This window comes from Phlebotomus papatasi, chromosome 1, assembly GCF_024763615.1.
Source record: "Phlebotomus papatasi isolate M1 chromosome 1, Ppap_2.1, whole genome shotgun sequence".
NCBI classification, from domain to species: domain Eukaryota; kingdom Metazoa; phylum Arthropoda; class Insecta; order Diptera; family Psychodidae; genus Phlebotomus; species Phlebotomus papatasi.
Window position 1 is genome coordinate 6,774,426 of NC_077222.1, and position 21,124 is coordinate 6,795,549.

The window sequence follows — 21,124 nt, forward strand, 5'->3', positions numbered from 1 at the left end:
AAATCCCGCGTAAATTCATTCAAAGTTATTTTTATTACATTTCAACGTTCTTACAAGTAATTTCATTCATTTACGTCCTAAATTTTCGAAATATTTTTTTCCTTAAATCCTTAAGCATCCATTTGCTCATCTGTGTGCTGAAAATTTTCCACCATAACAGAATCAATGAAGAATTTGAGTTCCTTCTGGGCATATTCCTGGGGCAGCGGCAGCTTTTCCAGGGCCACCTTGATCAGAAGACAGGGATTGAGATGAGGCGATGTCATGAGAATCCCACGAACCAGGCAAGCCAGTCTCTGGGATATTTCACTCTGGCAGAGTCGATGCTTAGCCGTCGGACATGGGAAGAGATTTATTCGTGAGCACAGTTCATCCAGTTGAGGCTTCAGTCCTTCCCAATGGCTCACGAGATCACTCTCTGCCACCATCTTCAGTGATTCAAACTACCAAAGAACAATTGAAAATAATTAGGATGACAAAAAAGGCCTTCGCTAAGAATCTCAGCTAATTATCCAGTACACACACCTTTTCATTCATATCGATAAAATCGTAGAGAATCTGTCCCTGATTCCTCCAATTCAGTATTTTTTTCGTCTCCTTCAGAGACTTTAGAAGCTCCTTCAAGTAAGGGATGTTATCTAAAAAAAAAACAAATATTACTTTATCCCAGTTCCCAACCTTTTCCACCCAAGACACTCACCATTGATCACAGCATCTGGAGCAATGTGATTCATTATGATTTCATGGGCCAAGTTCCACTGTTTGGCCTTGATGAGAAACTCCGCCTGTTCCTGATACCTCTTCATGGATCCCGCCCTGACAGCTTTAGCCCAGCAAATCCACGTCACTGGGACATGTAAATTCTCAATCACAAATCTCTCCTTCACCTCGTACTCCTCATCGGCAAAACCCTCCTCCTCCTCCGACAACCTAATATAGCGGAACAGTATCTGTTGCACGCTAATCTCTCGTCTCTCCCGGTTCCGGATATGCAGAAGCACAAAAATCGCCCAATGCCACATTCCATAATTTTCCAGTTGACTAGCAAAGGACGTATGCAACTGACACTCGGACTTTTCCGAACAATGATGATACCCCAGAGTGTCTAGAGTCTGCAGGAGGAGCCAACTGAGGCGGAAGTCCATGGAATCTGCTGTATGAGTAGCTGGATTGAGAAGAGTCTCAATCCGATGACTCCTCTTTGAGTACAACTTCAGCAGATGGTAGCGCAGATCCTGGATGGGATGCTTACTGTCCACCTCGTAATCTGTGTAGGGAGGATTCGGCGGAGCAGCTACTCCATCCTCAGACATAAAAGCACTCTCGTAGTTCAGCAGTGCGTCAGTTATCGAAGCCGTTGGAGAGCACAAATACCACAAATTAATCTGCAAAGCAACATTAATTATGTTGCATGTTTGTTTTACTTTTCTCGAGTGCTTCTAACATTACCAAGTTTTCTTTGCATTGGTTCCTGTCACGACTGTTTGGTTGATTTTAGAACACGGCGAAAACTGGCGAAAATAGTCGAGACAGAAACCAATACAAAGGAAAGTCGATAAGGCCGAAGCACTTGAGGACAGTAAAGTGCTAAAAAAAACATGTTCACTTTTCATTCGAAAAGTAAGGTAAAGTACCCTCACTCGACCGGGTTCCTCGATTCGACCGGTGGATCAATTTTTAAATGTTTGATGATCATTTTCGTCAATTTCTACGAATTTGTCACTGGTTCGTATTATTCATGGAATAATTGACCTATTAATGTTAAATCATACGCAAAATATTATAGCAAATATAAATAAATTAAATAAATAAATCTACCGGTCGAGACGAGGAACCAATCGAGCAAGGGTACTTTACCTTACCATAATGAGCCCAAACAGAAGTAGATTTTGATTCTCCAATAGTGTCTTAGATAAAAGATAAATGGAACTCTATATGCACAAAAAGACGTTGATGTTCGAATAATTCAAATTCAATTTCGAATTTTCATACTAAATTTTCGAACAAGATGGGGAAAATTTATCAAATATCTTACAAAAAAGCTGGCACAAGAGTTACTCTTTCCGTACAGAAGTAGATCTTGAAAAATTCGAAAATATATTTGAAGATCCAAAAAAGAGACTTTCTTACTTCTTAATACTTTCGCAAGGTGGCGGAAGTTACATCCTGTTCGAATTTCGAAGTGCCTAAGTGTCAAAATGTGACGATCTTCACATTGTTCTGAGGGTAAAAACAGAACACCGACGCTTACTATTCTAGTCCCATTATTTAATCAGTCCATAATCACTAAGTAACTCTCTTGCCAGCTTTTTGATGTGATATTAGATAAATTTTCCCCAACTTGTTCGAAAATTCAGTATGAAAATTCGAAACTGAATATGAATTCTTCGAACATCAACGACTTTTTGTTCAAATAGAGTACCATTTATCTTTTATCCAAGACACTATTGGAGAATCAAAATCTACTTTTGTTTGAGCCCAATGCATCTTTTTTGGCTTTTCAAATAGATCTTCGAATTTTTCAAGATCTACTTGTAAAAATGACACAGAAAAGAATCACAAGGGGATATTTTCTAAGAAGAGATTGCGATTCGTTTACGATTCTTCTTGTATGAAAAATAATTTTAAACAGTGTGAATTTTTCTTATAGTAAATTTTATCCTTGAGTGACTACAATAATATTGGTGTTATTCGAATAAAAAATAAAAGAGGAACTCTCGAAAAGGGTCCGTTCTCATGTAATTCCGGGTTATCTACTATTCTGTGTTGGTTCCTGTCTCGACTGTTTTCCACAGTCCTCGCCGTATTCCAAAACAACAAAATAGTCGTGACAGGAGCCAATATGAAATAAAAGTCGATTACACAGAAGCACGTGAGAAGTGATATGCATTTCCCCTTTTCGTTTTTCATTTGAAGATCACCATTATAATCACTCAAAAATAAAATTAACTAAAGGAATAAATCATACGTTTTAGAAGCAATAAAACTAGCCATAAGCAACAACGCCATAAGCAATACTATTGGAGAATCTAAATCTACTTGTGTTTGCACCACCTTTTTATCAAACTTGCCCTATCCCAGGGGTTTATGCCAGCCGGTATCAGAAATTAAAAAAAAAAATGTATATTCTTTTACAATTTATTTCTTATTTTATTCTTTATCTGATTTAAATTAAAAATACTTCAAGTGTGCAAAAACTTGAATATTTCTCATCTTCCAGTTCCCAAATTTCACAGCTACACAAGAATCCTCGTTCTGAAATTTTATTACGTTGAGGATTCAGTGACATGTTCGAAAAGAAATATCTATATCGTGTCACTATTCATTTCTTGATTTTCTATCAGGGAAATGCATTCCATATTCTTCAATAACACTGAATTTGTAAACTTTAGATGTTTGCAAAATTCTAATATTACTCACTGAACTTTCGAAGAGAAATATATTTTTGCTCCGCAAAGTAGGCAAGTTAATCTGAGGTAAAGCTCAAAATCGGATATTTTCTTTTCGAAAAGGCAGTTTCGAACTAAAATACCCTCGTTTAAATGCTGCAAAAAATGACGACGAACCAGCGAATCATTATCAAGAAAACCGAATATTCATTTCGCATAATAAAGGTGGATTTGTAAACATTAATTTTAATTTAAAAACTTTATAATACGAATTTGTAAAATAATTTTGAAAATATAAAATTTGTAAAATCTAAATTCCAACTACAGTGAGTGTCAATAGTTTGTTGCCTAATGGATGTTTGAGAAATCAAGTGAAAAAAATGATAGAAAAAAATACTTTTCCAAATTTTTCTTTTTGCAGATGAGTTCCTTGTAATCCGTAGATATTATTTATAGTTTTCAAAAAAAATAATTAATTTTATTTCATATCAAAAATAATTGTTTTCCAAAAGTTGGTCATTTTTGAAAAATCAAAAGTTTGTTGCCTCATTAAAAAAACTAATTCAAAATGGTGAAAACGTGCAACCAACTTTATGTAAACCGGTTACATTTTGAGCTTATGTCATTTGATAGGCAAATGGTGGATTTGTACATTTTTAAGGCTGTCAATGTTAAATATATAGGTGTAAGAGTGATGATAAATAACAAGAAATAATCAGTTTTTTGATAATTCATAATTTAGGTTATAATGGCAAATTACAAAAAGTTGAAAGGTGGGATATTGTCCAGAGATACTGCTGGAAGGAATCGGCGTCGCTTAATTGCCAAATTTTATGGAAATTCATGAAAAATTATACATAAAATGGTCAAATATTATAGTTATGAGGCACGAGTACATCTGAAAAACGCTACTGGTAGACCCAGGGTTTCGACTCAGAAAGTCGATAACCGCATTCTAGGTATCTCTGATAGTAACCCCATGATGTTTGCTTCAAAAATTCAGAGTCGGCTGGTTACAGAAGGCATACAGGCTTCAAAACCAACCGCAATTTAATGAAAGTGGTAAGAATAATTACTTGGTTTGCAGGTTTCCATTGGTAAACAAAACCAATCTGGTTAAAAGGTTGTAAATTCACTTGGAGCATGCTAAAAACGTAAAAATACAACCTCTTACGCAGTTTGGTTTTGCTTACCAATGGAATCTTGCGAGCCAAGTACCTATTCTTACATTTTCTTTCATTTTGAGTTTGATTTTCGAAGCATTTGAAGCCTGTATGCCTTCTGTAACCAGCCGACTCTGAATTTTTGAAGCAAACATCATGGGGTTACTATCAGAGATACCTAGAATGTGGTTATCGACTTTCTGAGTCGAAACCCTGGGTCTACCAGTAGCGTTTTTCAGATGTACTCGTGCCTCATAACTATGATATTTGACCATTTTATGTATAACTTTTCATGAATTTCCATAAAATTTGGCAATTAAGCGACGCCGATTCCTTCCAGCAGTATCTCTGGACAATATCCCACCTTTCAACTTTTTGTAATTTGCTATTATAACCTAAATTATGAATTATCAAAAAACTGATTATTTCTTGTTATTTATCATCACTCTTACACCTATATATTTAACATTGACAGCCTTAAAAATGTACAAATCCACCATTTGCCTATCAAATGACATAAGCTCAAAATGTAACCGGTTTACATAAAGTTGGTTGCACGTTTTCACCATTTTGAATTAGTTTTTTTAATGAGGCAACAAACTTTTGATTTTTCAAAAATGACCAACTTTTGGAAAACAATTATTTTTGATATGAAATAAAATTAATTATTTTTTTTTGAAAACTATAAATAATATCTACGGATTACAAGGAACTCATCTGTAAAAAGAAAAATTTGGAAAAGTATTTTTTTCTATCATTTTTTTCACTTGATTTCTCAAACATCCATTAGGCAACAAACTATTGACACTCACTGTATCTGATGAAAAATTTGTAAAAAAGTATTTTAATTTCTTTTCACCTTGCAAAAAAAACTTTGCAAAGTGAAGTTGCATTTTCTTTAGGAGAAATCCTTTTCCAAAAAAATGCTCATAAAAAAATCTTTTCATTCTTAGATTTGACTTTACATTTTGCACTTAAGAAAAAACCTTTGCAAAATGAAGTTGCATTTTCTTTGGGAAAAATCCTTTTCCAAAGAAATACTCATAAAAATCTCTTCATTCTTAGACTTGACTTTACACTTTGCAAAAAAAAAATCTTTGCAAAGTGACGTTGCATATTCTTTGGGAAAAATCCTTTTCCAAAAAAATGCTCATAAAAAATCTTCATTCTTAGACTTGACTTTACATTTTACACTTTGCAAAAAAAAGCTTTGCAAAGTGAAGTGACATTTCCTTTTGGAAAAATCCTTTTCCAAAAAAATACTCATAAAAAATCTCTTCATTCTTAGACTTGACTTTACACTTTACACTTTGCAAAAAGGCTTTGCAAAGTGAAGTTGCATTTTCTTTGAGAAAACCTCTTTTCCAAAAAAATGTTCATAAAAAATCCTCCGTTTTAGACTTGACTTTACACTTTGCAAAAAAAAAAACTTTGCAAAGTGAAGTTGCATTTACTTTAGGAAAAACCCTTTCCAAAAAATGCTCATAAAAATCTCTTTATTCTTAGACTTGACTTTACACTTTACACTTTGCAAAAAAAACTTTGTAAAGTGAAGTTGCATTTTCTTTGGGAAAAATCCTTTTTAAAAAAATGCTCATAAAAAATCTTCATTCTTAGACTTGACTTTACACTTTGCACTTTGCAAAAAAAAATTGCAAAGTGAAGTTGCATTTTCTTTGGGAAAAATCCTTTTCCAAAAAAATGCTGATACAAAGTCTTTTCATTTTTAGACTTGACTTTACACTTCACACTTTGCACTGCAAATAATTTTACTTAATTTCCTGTCAAAGGGTAAAAAAGAATTGAAAAGGGTAACAAAAAATACAGGCCGAAGAAAAATTCTGACTTACCGCAAGTGCAGTGATCCAGTCCACATCTTTGAATACATTGATTGTTCCTCCTTTCCCTCCATCCAGCGTCCCGTTAGCAGAGGACAGCAGAGGAATCCCGGCAACTAGCATAAACACCTTCAGACGGTTGACATTGATAAACTTGTCAGCTTCAACTTCTTGCCACGAAGCCAATTGATGCTGAATCAACTGACGCACAATTGGACCTCCGGAAGATTGTGAGATCAGCAGCGACAGATTCATGTCATTCTTCATAAAAGCCAACTCGCACGCTTCTGTGACTTTGTGGGCATAGAGCAACTCAATCAAGTACTCCAGGTAGTCTGAGCTTTCTGCCACGGAAATGGGCTTTTCTGAGACAACTTCCTCCAGCCAATTGGACAGGAGTTCCCGGCGTCGCATGACTGTCAAATGACTGGCCGGATCCTGTCCCTGGAGTTCCTCTTCTTCGCCCCAGAGGGCCTCGCACAGCGCCCAAACACTCTGAGCATACTTCTCATGCTGACTCTGACCCTGCTGCTCCCGGGCCTGCTGACAGTGCTCCTGAAGCAAATCTGTCCCACCTGCCGGCAGGAACTGTGGGCATTCGCTTGGAGAGAAAATGACCTTTTCGCAGTACTTCAACTGAATGCCGAGATGCTTCTGAATTGAACGCTGGAAGCCCCGAATTGGGAGCACTGAAGCCACTTCCAGTCTCATTGCAATGGCTGGGGATTTGTCATCTGATGCCCGAGCTGCGAGAACTGGAGCAAAATCCCCCAGACTCGTTGTAGCTCTCTTAATGTCCTGAACAACTTGAGCTGTTGTCAGGATCACACAGGAATTCCTTGGACCCCAGCCAACTCTGAACCGTCTCCCGGCCAAAATCCCAATGTCAGCAATACACTTGGCCTTCAAATGCTTCGCCACAGAATTCGCAAATGGAACAATAGTCCCAACAGGATTGACAATGGCAATCTTCGGCTCAACCACCAAAGGATAGTAAATAGGTTCAATAATCTGCCTTGGGAGTTTCTTCTCCGGCACCTCCACTTTTGCCGGAAGTCCAACAATCCTGGACACAATTGGTGTATCATCGGATTGTGTCTGGAGACTCATGACACTGGATTCCTTATAAATGCTCTGCATGCTAGAGAAACGACTGCCAAGACGACGACTGGGAACAATCTGATCCTGATCCGGACTCTCTCTTCCCGTCACGGAATCCGTACAAATGGATCGATTGTCGTAGTCATCTTCCGTGAAGAAAGCCGCCTTCATCAGTTGCAACTTGTGCGACTTTGCTCCCATTTCCATTGCCATTGAGGCTGATGGACTGACGGGATGGGCATGGGAGAAATTTGGCATGAAATCCATGTCAAAATCATCCTCCATCTCCACCAAGGACTTTGGCATCGTGGTCATTTGACGCAGTTCATCAATATCCGGATAGAGATTCGAGGAAGATGCCACTGGAGCTTCACTAGTTGCAGCCGGCTACGAGTTTTTTGGTCAGTTATTTTTTTATATCAGTAAGATTCAAAGTTTTTTCTTACGAAAAATCAGTGGAAAATAGTTCGAAAGAAATTAACAGGAAAAATACTCAGTAAATAAATAGGATCAGTAAAAAAGTGGTGCATTTCTCAGATAAATTTCCTCTTGACTGTTATAATCTCCCCAAGTGTGTCTCAGCTAAAATAGAAAGTCTAACAGTTCAATTTTCGAACATAACCACAGAGCTTTCGAAAAGTACTTTGGCTAAAAAACCCTAGAGAAAAGCACACTACTTTAGAACAACTCAAACTTCGAACAATTATGTGTCTTTAATTAATTTGACCCATTGTAATATTATTGTTGAGTATAATTTCTGGAGCTCAGAGGCAAAATGAGACATATCCTATGGCTAAAGTATAGGATATGTGTCATTTTGCCTATGAGCTCCACATTTCTTATCTAATTTCATTACTAGAGATTGATTGAGTTGAGTCTAATGGGTTAAGAAGGTCGAGAGAAATTTAAATTGCAAGTTACCGAGTTCAAATGTAGATGGCGTATAGAAGAGGGAAATTTTTCGAGTGTCAAACGATTCAAGAAGAAGAAGATTAAATGTGGAGAAAATTCTGGTGGTTTTGTAGTGAGAAAGGTAGATGTGAAATAAAACTGCTGGAAGAAAAACTGTGTCAAATTTCGGTTTTCAATCCGGGTATATTCATTAAGAATTATCTATTCCAGGTTTGTGATTGAGGAGCATGCTCCGGAGAGCGATTGTCCGGGCATGTTTCTAATTCAATTGATATCTTTTAAAGGTAAAGCTCTGCCACAATCAGTGGTCCTTCGAGCCGGATGTATTCATTAAGAAATATTTATTCCACGTTTGTGATTGAGGAAACTCCGGAGAACGACTGTCCGGGCGTATTTCTAATTTAATTGATATCTTTCAAAGGTAAAGCTCTGTCACAATTAGTGGTCCTTCGAGCCGGATATATTCATTAAGAATTGTCTATTCCAGGTTTGTGATTGAGGAGAAAGCTCCGGAGAGCGCTTGTCCGGGAGTATTTCCAATTCAATTGATATCTTTTAAAGGTAAAGCACTGCCACAACAAGTGGTCCTTCGAGCCGGATATACTCTATTCATTAAGAATTATCTACCAGGTTTGTGATTGAGGAGAAAGCTCCGGAGAGCGCTTGTCCGGGAGTATTTCTAATTTAATTGATATCTTTTAAAGGTAAAGCTCTGCCACAAACAGTGGTCCTTCGAGCCGGACATATTCATTAAGAAATATCTATTCCACGTTTGTGATTGAGGAGGAAGCTCCGGAGAGCGATTGTCCGGGCGTATTTCCAATTCAATTGATATCTTTTAAAGGTAAAGCTCTGCCACAACCAATTATATTTTTCAAAAGCTAGTACAATGCCTCAAATTTCCTGACAAGAGCCATGGAATAAATTGATAAGTATATAAAAAATCTATACCCTCTTAGTAACTTTTTTTTTAAGAGCTTCTTAGTTTGGTTCTTCATAAATGTTCTCGGCATTATTGTAATATTGAGCAAATAAAGCAAATGAAGTTCCATTTACCTTCTACTCAAGACATTATTCAACTGTGAATAAACGGATTGCGTCTCAATTACGTGATATTGCCTTTCAAGTTTATTTATTGCTATTCTGCGAAATATTTACGTTCAAACATTGGAAATTTTGCACGAAAATAAAAAAAAACTAATTTGACAAATTTAAAAAAAAGTTCAAGTAATTTTCCTATAAAAAAATCATTTTTTTATTCAATAACGAAAATTGTATAGGGGATGGCTTTGCACCTTCGTAATGTTGCAACTTCGTAAAAGTTGATTTTTTTCCAAGTTACTAAATGAATTTCATCCATGGACCTATAATCTAAAAGCTAGTCCTACATCTCACATTTCCTGACAAACTTGGAAACCTAGGCCTTTTTTCCTGGGACCAAAAGGCAAAAATAAAAAATGGGCCTAAAATCGTAGTTCTGATGTGTAATATTTTATGCATCTTTGCACACTGCAAGTGTCTTTTCGAAAAAGCAACTATTCCAAGTTATAGAGGGTTTATTAGGGTTAATATTTACCGTGAAAATCTTTTGCTTGAAGGGGGTCGTTTTTAACCAGGGCACCTTCGTAAAAAATGCCGCTACATTTTCATTTTCCTGTAGAGGAAAATCCAAGGACTTCCAGGAATTTTGTGAGGCAGAATTATGAGCCCAATAAGTAAGAGATTTTTTTGATATAGTAATATAATTGATTCGGTTTGTGTGGCATTCAGTGAAAAATCTTAAATCTTGGTCTCCTTTTTTAATACGAACCTTCAAAACCTTGCCCTACACATAGCCCATCAAATTTTGTAAAATTTACATGAAATGTTGAAAAATTTTCATGAAATTTTTCGAAAATTTACATGAAATTTTACATTTTCACGAAATTTTGGAACGTTTGATAAATATTATTTTTTTTAAATAAGAAAATCAATTATTTTATGTTGAGATGTGGTTTAAGTTGTTCAACTTTGGTCTTGAAATTTTGGGAACTATCACGAAATTTTAGATTTTTCACGAAATTTTGGAAGTTTTGAGAAGTATTAAATTTATTATAGACAAATCAATCAATGTTGTGCTGTAGTTTAAGTTGTTAAAACTAGGTCTTGAAATTTTGGAAATATACATGAAACTTTGAATTTTTCTCAAAATTTTGGGACGTTTTAGAAATATTATTTTTTTTAATAAAAAATCAATCATTTTATGTAGAGATGTGGTTTAAGTTGTCGAGTTTTGGTCTTGAAATTTTGGAAACTATCATGAAATTTAAGATTTTTCACGAAATTTTGGAAGTTTTGAAGAGTATTAAACTTATTATACAGAAATCAATCAATCAATAGCCGTACTCACTATGGCGCTGTTATCTTGTAATATCGTTATCTCGTTATCTCGTTATGTTCTCGTAATGTATTTTATATATGAAAAATTATAACAAGATAACAGATTACGGAGATTACGAGATAACAACGCCATAGTGAGTACGGCTAATGTTGCTCTGTGGTTTAAGTTGTTAAAATTAGGTCTTGAAATTTTGGAAATTTTCATGAAATTTTGGAAAATTACATGAAATTTTGGATTTTTCTCGAAATTTTGGAAGTTTTGAGAAATATTAAAATTTAATAAGAAATAAATCATATCATGTTGAGATGCCATTTAAGTTGTTTAACTTTGGCCTTGAAATTTTGGAAATTATCATGAAATTTTAGATTTTTCACGAAATTTTGGAAATTTTCATGAAAAATTTAAAATTTTGTATTTTATAAGTGAAAATTTCTAAAATTACCATTTTTAACCATTCTGAAGCTCACCATTTCTTTTACTGATTTTTTTTTTGACTAACTTGCTTACTAAATATCACACGAAAAAAATAATATTATTTGAAAAATAGGTACTGACCGTTTGTTTCGCACCCGCTGCCACTTGTCCCTTCTGCTGAACTGCCGGTGCGGTTATCTTGGCCTTTTTCGCCGGATCAACTGGTCCAGCGTCCTCCTCATCGCTCTCCGTCAAACCGTACTTTGAAAAGTGATCGACTTTGAACACCCAACTTCCCGTCTCCGGACGATAGTCAATAAATCTCGTGTCGTACTTTTTGCAGGCTCTCCTCAGGCGCTCTTCATATTCTATGCTCTCCAGTCTCTCGGGATCTTTGATTGGCTCATGCGTTGTTTTATCCATTGGCCACAATTGATCCAGTGTCACCTGAGCCGGTCGATTGAGTCCCATTCCAATGGGTGGCTTTTGCTCATCCAACGCATAAATTACCACTTCTTTGTGCCTGAAGAAAACCGTCTCGTCCAAATTCAACCCAGCCACATCCATTTCCTCATCGAAAAACACATTTCCATATCTCTCGCGTCCAATGGTGAAATTTGGCACAATGCACGTTCCATCCTCTTTGAGATAGTTCTGCAATTCATCCAGGGATGGGATTGTGTAGTATCCGGATCTTCTGAGGACAATTCCCGTTGGATGGGGTTCAGAAGTTGTCAGCAGCATATCTTCTCCGTCACTCGTTTCACCCCTGAAAGACGCCTCTGAAGCATCCCTGGAATTATTTCCTTGAGAATCACTCTTGCTATCCTTCTGATTTGACATCCTGGACATTTTGGATCCGGAGGATACTCCACTAGTTCTTCCACTTTCAGATTTTTGCTTATCACTCATAATCTCTTGGACCGTACTCTCGAGGTAGGCATCACTCTGACGGCGATTTTTGTCCGGATTTGAATGTAGCCAAGACACCCTCCTTGGATTATCAATGACTCTTGACAGGTTTGCTGGGATTTCATTGGTGAAACTCTCTTGATTCTCTTTGTTGGCCAGAGAAGTCGAGACATTGAGACTCTTCCTCTCGGACGAACCGTACACCTGTGATCCCTGTGGACTCTGAACGGAATCATTTGCCGGTTTAGTCGGAGTAGCCATTCCCTTGGATATAATCAAACGCCTAGCACTGGGTTTTAGATTGAAATTTTCCTCTACAGAACTGTCATATTCCTCCAATCCCTCAAATAGCGACTTCTTGCTCAATCCATTCCCAATTGGCTTCACTTTGACGCCTCGCTCGATCTTTGCCGAGGACACCTTGAACTGACTGGCTGAAGATTCCAGTATCGCCTTCTGTGCTGCAGGATTTGTCGGCTTCAGAGCATCTTCAGTCACTCCCGGAGGCTTCAAATCCTTAAAAATCGGATTGTCACCGTAAGGAGAAGTCGTCAGAGCGAGAATCTGTTGATGCACAGGAACGGTATTCTGCTGATTCTGTCCCAATCCTGGAGCTCCTCCCATTCCCAGGCTACTCTGCCCTAAACCGCCCATCAGGGAGTTATTGTTGCCAAAAGACAGGGAATTATTGAAGAGTCCTCCTCCTGTCCCGGTCCCCGTGCCTCCTCCGAAGAATCCTCCTGGCTTATTAGCCGCTCCTCCAAATAGTCCACCTCCAACTGTTGACGTTCCCAATCCAAGAGGTTGGCTACTAACTGTGGGATTCCCAAAGCTTCCAAAGCCACTCGTAGCGGGCTTATTGAAAGACGAATTGAACAACGATCCACCAGGATTCGTCTGGCCAAAACCTCCAAATCCCGGTGCCATTGATGTTGTCGTCCCAAAGCCTCCGCTCGTAGCTCCAAAACCCGTTGCTGGCTTCGGCTGAAACAAACTCCCTCCGGACATTGTATTGGTGTTCGTGCCAAATCCAAATCCCGTAGACGTTGCTGCCATCCCAAAAGCCGGTTTATCCTGAGTCCCGCCAAAGAGAGACGTGTTCTGATTGGCATTTGGCTGTCCGAAGCCCCCAAAGCCCGTGTTGGGCTGTCCAAAGGCCGATGGAGCAGCTGTATTTGTCTGTCCTGCCCCAAAAACACTTCCCGTTGCCGGAGCCCCAAAAGGCTTCGCCCCAAACATATTGGTACTGGCATTGTTAGCCGTATTCCCGAAGCCAAAATTGGAAGTGCTAGTTGTTGGTGCGGCAAAAGGTTTATTGAACAGCCCTCCAGCTGATGGTTGACTCGTAGTTGCCCCAAAGGCGCTGGCCTGCCCAAATCCTGCCATGGTGTTTGTATTCCCGAACAATCCTTTGTTTTCAGGCTGCTGCCCAAACAGCCCGGTTGTTTGTTGCTGAGCCGGAGCTCCAAACAAATTACTCGTTGGAGCTTGATTGCCAAAAATCCCACCGACTGCTCCAGCCTGAGGTCCCTTCCTACTTGCCACATAATCCTCCATTCGTAGCTCTTCCAGAGACTTCTCCTCGTACTCTTTCATGGCCGTGATGCAGTGCTGCTTCGTGGAAACGCTGCTCTGCTGTCCATTCTTCATCAGAGTATCCGTCCCAATTGACGGTTGATACTTGGCCAGAGCTGTACCTCCGGCTCCTGGAGCAGCTGCCCCAAAAGCCGGAGTCGCTGTGGCGCCAAAGATTGAGCTATTGCCAGTCGTTTGCTGGCCAAAGAAACTCGTTCCAGTGGCATTGGAAGTGCTTGCCTGGCCGAAAATTGATGTTTGAGGCTGAGTTCCTCCAAAGCCAAAGCCCGATGGCTTAGCAGCGCCAAAGGCAGAAGTCCCAGATTGGCCGAAAATTGACGTGTTCTGATTGCCAGTGGCACTTCCAAACACTGACGTATTGGCCGGTTGGGAGAAACCTAAAGGGGGTTTAATGTTATCGTTATGACATGTTACGATCATGCAAAAATATACGTGAAATATTGCTTTACTTCAAATAAACAAAGAGGTAAATAAAAATATAAAGTATATTCTTTTCAGGTACACTGAGAGAAATCCGAAAAAGTCAAAATAACATTCCGGAAATGTTAATTTTACCCTGCAGTATTGATTCAAAATCGGTGTAAATATTACCCTTTTTAGGTGTATTTGGGGTTGAAGTTACCCTTTTTCATGTTAATTTTACCCTTAAAAAGGTGTAAAATTAACATTAAAAAATGTTGATATATTTTTACACCTAAAAAGTGTTAAAGGTATGAGGAAAAAAAAGTTAATCGCACCCTCTTTTTTTCTCAGTGTGCTTGCACTGATTATTTCCGATGGCAAAGCAAAAACCTTAGACGTGATTCAGAATTTATTATTTTTTTTTTATTTTAAAATGCGAATGACACAAAAACATAAATTTGCAATTAAAATTCACTTAAGAATATTATACTTTCAACAAGGAATTGCAATAACTGTAGAAACAGTGGAAACATAATAACACAGAAAGTCTATGATGAGTCTGTGAATTTTTCGTCAACCGTGCTAACACTAACCTCAAAATTTAAACCCTGGCATGGAGGATTAGCAAGAACTTTATCAGGGGCCCATCAAGCCTAATAAAAAGTGAAGCTGTTTTTCATTTTTCTTTGTAAAAATTTTGCAGAATTGCACCGCGACTTAAACAAATTTCCTCGTAGTTCTTGTATTATTTCGGCGAGTATTATGAAATATGTATTTTTAGATAGCTTTTAATGCACGATTTCGAAATATATCAAACAGATAAGTCAATTCTCTTTAGGAAAAAACTTGCCAATAGTCTTCAGTGCCTCTATGCAAAAACGTATGGAAAAATGAAATGTTGAGAGGCCCCTGACTTTAAAAACTTTTTTCGTCTCGGGATAAAACTACACTTAACAAAAACAGCTCTTACACAACGACTATTGTCAACATAATTTAAGAACTTTTTTCGTCTCGGGAAACACATAAAAATACACTTAGCAAAAGCAACTCTTACACAGCAACTGTTGTCGACATAATTTAATCCATTTATTTAAGGTTATGAGAATTATAACCAAAAAACTAAGGCATATTTAGGATTAAAAATTACCAAATAAATTGTTCATTCTCTTAATTCTAATTGAATACCTAACAGCATTTTAAGTTTCTGTGATATTTTTTTTATTAAAATTTTAATAAATTGATTTGAATTGGTTAGGATGACCTTAACCTAAAAAAAATAACACGTTTTTTTTAGTGAGAATTCTGAAAAATTTTGAAGTAAATTTTAAAAATGAATAGATTTTAGTTTCATTTCGGATTATTCAATTAATGAAGTAATAAAACGAATAATATGCTCCTTTAAAATTTTACAACATCCAAAATTTGCCTTAAGATGGTATTAAGATTTATAGTAACCTCAATTTAATGATCTTTTCAGTGACTATAATAATTCTATTCGTATTAAAAAAATACAAAATAGGGGAAACTGGGGCACCACCAAACACGGGGTACCACCAGACACTAATTTTTATTTCTAAACTACTTGGACTATCTCGACCATTCCTTCAGTGGACAAGCATCCCTATAGTGCCTATAAATTCCTATCGGTCTTATCCTCTGATATCCAATATCCGATTAAAAAATTGCAGTGTTTGGTGGTACCCCGTGTTTGTGTGGTGCCCCAGTTTCCCCTATTGCACGTGACACTATAATTTGAGCTGCAGCATAAAACTTATTTGCTTGACAAAGATCTAACCTCAAACTTTGCATAAAGTAATTTTTAGGTGATTTTAGGAAGAAAATTAACCTTTTTTTTTAATTTGCCTCAAAAATAAACAAAATTACTTAGTTGAAAATTTTATTTATCACTTCTATTATATTACCCAGGGGTATGACGTTTCCTATGCTTCCCTTATGTTTCTAGCGAGCCGAAAAAACTTTTGAGTTTATTAGCTGTTTTCTGTCATTGTAAAATGAATTAGCAAAAAATACAAATACAAAATAAAAACCAATTTAATATTGAATAGACAACCGAAAATCCCAAATTGGCAACCAACTTAGTTTTGGAGATATCTCGTGAAATGTGTACGAAAACAGGGAAATATTAACACTAAAACCGGTCGCATTTTTCAGAGCTAATGTCACCCCTAATATTACCTATTACTTAATTTAAAAAAAAAATGTAACTAGCTCTAAAGATCTTTGTTTTTAAATTTTTTACCTAAAAATCAGAGACTCTTAATTATATGGGATAAAATATTTAATTAAACATTAATAATGCTTTAATCGTAGCACAATTTGGCTTAACTATTCAATTTAATTCTTGAGCTTAAAAATTTGGGCAAATTATGGATTATTTTTTCTGATTAGAAATTATTTTTTCTGATAGACTTATATTTCCAAAAAATTTGTTAAGATCATTTGCTAGAATACAATGAATTGAATGCAATAATTTACGAAATTGCTTTTTGATATGTGTCAGTAATTTAGGCAATATAATTGTTCCGTTTTTGGCAATTTGTTTAAGTGATCATATAAACTTTGATTCCTGTAAACCGAATTGATTCTGTACTCATGAAATTACTGAAGACCTTTAAATCGGCATTCTTAGACTTAACTGATATAATTTCCTAGAACCGGCACCAGAGACGTTGTGGCTTCAAATTTATCAGAATGTTTTATCAGAACCAATTTTTTGCTTTATATTTTCGCTTCTACGTTTGATAAAAAATTTAATTAGCCATATTTTGTTTATCAATAATAAATTTTAGTGTCAAATGTCCAAATAACCAAGTATTTGAGTTCAAATGAAAATCGAACAACAGCCAAACAGGGGAAAATTTCACGTTCTATAAAATTGTGTGCTTTTTAAAAGCCTTCAATTCCCTCCTTAAGAAGAATTAAACGTATTTAATAAAATCAGAGCTATACTTTCTGGTTATTAAAATTTAAGATGTTACTAAATCGATTTTCGATTAATCAATATCGAATATTTCGAAAACTAGACGATGTTTTTTCTTTAAATTTTAGTGTGTTGTAGCTAAGGTCGAGACCTTTCCAATGGTAGGTCGCACTCTTCCCTCGATGTTCCCTGACCTGAGCTATAGTCAAAAACGTCTTGAAGGACCATATTTTCGGTGTTTATGAAGCGATTTTGATGAAATTTTAGTATACATTGTAGATAGATAGATAGATCTTTCTAACTATGAGTTCCATCCGTTTCTACATTAACCCACTGTATCCGGAACCTTACCATGTTCAAATGGACCGGACTCTATCTCTAATGTTTATTAACCGATTTCATTAAACTTTTTTTTTCTTTTGTTGGCCTTCCTTACTCAGACTATTTAAAATAAAAAAAATACCAGTGATAAGCCCAAATAAACTTATGGCAGGTGAGATTATTTACAGGTGCCCTCGAAATGCGTGCAACTTGAGGTGCTTGCAACTTGGAATGCGTGAAAATTCGATTGTAAGTTGAATTTTGACGCGTTTCTTTACCACAAAAATTCAACTCACAACCGAAATTTCACGCATTCCGTGTTTCACGGATTTCGAGGTCACCTGTAAAGAATCTCAGCTACCATAAGCTTACCTGGGCTTATCACTGGTTTAAACTCCAGCTGTAAATAAACTAATTCTGGCCAATCATAAATGGAGTTTCCCAAGAGAAAAGTTATTCGAAAATCGGTTTCGAAAGTCAAAGACAAGACATTCTTCCTTCCCGTTGTGTCCACGTGGTGGCTGAATTATTTCCTTTCCCAATTTCTAAGTTTCTCCGGATATGGGAAGCGAGGCACCTTTGAATGTCGGACAGCTTTGAATTAGGGATTTTTCTCCTATGTTTAAATGGAACTGACCCATAGCACAATGTAATTTAACTACTTAATCTGTTTGTGAAGCTAAGTTATATCATAAGGCTCAATTTTATTTAACCCATTCAGTCAATGTACCAGAAATACTTGAGATAGAATGTTCATATTTTGGAATTAATTTCTTACAGATTAATAGATGAATTTTATGAAAAGAAATAAATTTTATCTATTATGGGGGCGCGGGGATTCATTCATGTGCATTAATTCATTACAAACTCTATTGCTTTAGATAGAGTAACTATCCAAGAATACAAATTGGTAACCAGAATTCAAATCAGGAAAGAGGAAACATGCCAATTTTAATAAATTCGACGGTATGTCGAATTTTCCGTCCGCCATTTTGAGCAAAAATTTTGCATGACCTTCCGCGAAGCGAGAAAACAATAACAAAATGTATTTTCATCTCTGTCGGACTATTTTTCCCAAGTAATTGAAGAACTAAATTTACTAAAAATCCATTCCCGATAGCAATTCGAGTATCAGTTGCCCAGGAATATATTATCTAAAATCACTCAATTTGCGTATGATGTATAATACCATGGTAAGGAATGGGTTAAAAATAGGTGAAAATCCCAATTTCAAATCTGCCCCAGATCCAAAGGTGCCCCGCTTCTTCCTATGAACGTGTCAATCTTTCGTTTATAGCATACGCATCCGGACACAAAAAAAAATTTTAAATCGTTCCAATAAAAAAAAAATCCTATTTTTTAAATACTGAAAAATAATTCTTTTTCTAAATTAAAGAAATCCTAACTCTTGGCAATGAGAAAAGGCTGCTGGAAATATTTGTTTTTATGGGTTTTATGTCAAGTGGCTATGTTAATGTGGCTGCCACTTTCTCTTCATGGTTTTTTTGGGCGAATTATTCATCAACTCAGCCCATATTTCGGTTAATTTTATTAATTTTCTGCCATTGTGTTTCCATTGTGACTTCAAGCTCTCTTCAAAGATAAGATTCTTGCTTTGAAAAATTTATTGGCAAGATAAAAAGCAAAATATTGGAAGGCAGCTGATTTCAGAACAAAGAATTTCCAAGTGAAAGTCACGAATTTTGCGAAATTCAGAAAAAGCAATTGAATTAGGTCATGGATATTAAAGAAAATAAATTGAAAATAAAATCTAGAGTTGAGAGACTTTCACAAAGAGTCAGCAACCAGCTTGTTGTTGAATTGAAAATGTAAATAAATAAACATTGGCTGTTGTGAGGCACTTTGTTATCTAAAGCTGCTGCAAGAGTGACGTGTTCCATGACGAAATTCCCTGACGTTGCGAATTGCGCAGTTAAGAGCTACTGCCGATCGGATTACAGAAAACACTTGAAAAAGTAAAGCACTTACCCCCGAATCCGGACTGCGTGGTGGCTTGGGGTGCTCCAAAGGGCGAAGAGTTGGCTGTGCCAAAGAGATTGGTCTGATTGCCACCAAACAGAGATGAGCTGGGCTGCCCGAAGGCAGAAGTCTGTCCGAATCCCGTCGTGGCTGGCTTCCCAAAAGTCGACTGACCAAAAGGACTTGCCGTGGCGGTGTTATTAAACCCAAAACCTGAAGTTGAAGCCCCTCCAAATGTTGGTTTGTTGAACATTCTCGTAGGACTTTCACGCCTTTGAAGGTGTCCTCACATAACCTCACAATTTGCCCTCAGGAGAAAGTTGCACTGCCCCTCAAAAGCCTACGAATACGCAGAGAATTTGTATTATTCCACAAAATGCATTTGTTTACGGAAAAATAGTGCAAAATAATGCATGCTGTGTTTATTTTTAGAGGAAATATCCGCTTGGAAAAATTGACTTTGACAGCTCGCTAGACGCGCCATCGTAAAACAGCATTTTCTCCCTAAAATCACAAGATATTTGAGATTATTTCACATTACCTTTCTCCAGAGCCACAGTACTTTTATTTTCACGTGCAAACAAAGCTCTATTGATCACTAATTTTGGGTTTTTCTCAATTAAAAATCACTTCAAACAAAATTCATTCGGCCAATGAGGAAATGTTGACTCGGAAATGAACGAAAATTGAACTTAACGAAGAGACTTCCACTGGAATGAGCGGGAATTCCAATGGAAATTCAAATAGGCCTTTCCGCCTTTTTCAAACGGCTACTTACCCAGTGAGCACAATGCACAATCAGCTAAAAAAGCGGAATTTCTAGCATATATTTTTGCTCTTTCGGTCATGTAACCAGTTTGTAGTCCTCGAAGAAAAAATGCTAATCAAATATAAGAAAAGGACACTAGGGTCATTTGCCTAAAGCGATACAGTTTAGAAAGTTGGACAAAGCAGTTTGGAATGAGAGACACCTCCCTAAAAACTTGATAATAAATCAATTAAATATTTCAATTTTCGATAAAAAAATTATTAAACTTAATTTTATGATTATTTCAGAAGTTAAAAATGTAAAAATCGTTATAAAACAATCAAAGGGTGACTTGCAAGAAGACTTTAAAAAATGTATTGCATGCGTGACATTCATAACCTTGAGACGGTACAGTAGACTCTCACTCAATCGGCTCTTTTTCAATCTGGCGAAAAATTTTGTTGACAATTTTCACGTTTAAGGCGTCTACACATTGGGAGCTATTTTCGTCAAAAATTGCGTTTTTGAAAGAAATTTGACGTTTCCCACTACAACGCTGCAGGGAATTTCCTTCAAAAAAGCAATTTTTGACAAAAATTGCTCCCAATGTGTAGAGGCCATTAGTTATGAAGCTAATTTGCTCAAATTCGCTGCAGTTCTTCCTATTTTATCGTGATTCTTTATAATTGAGCGATTTTTGTGAAATTTACAAAGGCTTTGACGCCCAAATCTGTCTATAAACCGGATGACATTTTGCCCCAAATGCCCAATTGAGAGAGAGTCTACTGTAGTTGTCATTTTCTCTGTTTCTTATGAAAGTTGCTAGGAAAATATCAAAGTGTTTTGTTTGATTTTTCGGCATAATTTGTGAAATATTGTTAAGTCCGTAGTGAAAATCGAAGGACATACATCAATTTAAAAGGTGTATAAAAAATATTTGTGAAATATTACATTTAAAAAGGATAGAAGTGATTTAATTTCGCGTTGCTTCAAAACAAGTTTTATGAAATCTTGGACAAGTTGATTT

The 21,124-nt window shown here is 36.5% G+C and overlaps 1 protein-coding gene across 1 annotated transcript; it reads right to left on the reverse strand.

Moving 5' to 3' along the window:
• Positions 1-14: 14 nt before the first annotated feature.
• Positions 15-20,036, reverse strand: LOC129798625 (nuclear pore complex protein Nup98-Nup96). Its single transcript, XM_055841865.1, has 7 exons — positions 19,891-20,036; positions 19,359-19,689; positions 11,339-14,082; positions 6,403-7,878; positions 701-1,385; positions 526-638; positions 15-443 (listed from the first exon to the last, which is right to left on the reverse strand). The coding sequence occupies exons 2-7, from the start codon at positions 19,600-19,602 to the stop codon at positions 111-113; spliced, it is 5,595 nt and encodes a 1,864-aa protein (XP_055697840.1). The 5' UTR covers positions 19,603-19,689; positions 19,891-20,036; the 3' UTR covers positions 15-110.
• Positions 20,037-21,124: the final 1,088 nt, after the last annotated feature.

Excerpts from the sequence above, each read along its gene's own strand:
- LOC129798625 (XM_055841865.1), bottom strand. The coding sequence starts at position 19,602 with ATGTTCAACAAACCAACATTTGGAGGGGCTTCAACTTCAGGTTTTGGG. Across the intron at positions 7,879-11,338 it reads CAGCGGGTGCGAAACAAACG|CCGGCTGCAACTAGTGAAGC; the intron begins GTCAGTACCTAT and ends AAAAACTCGTAG. Across the intron at positions 1,386-6,402 it reads ACTGGATCACTGCACTTGCG|ATTAATTTGTGGTATTTGTG; the intron begins GTAAGTCAGAAT and ends GTTGCTTTGCAG.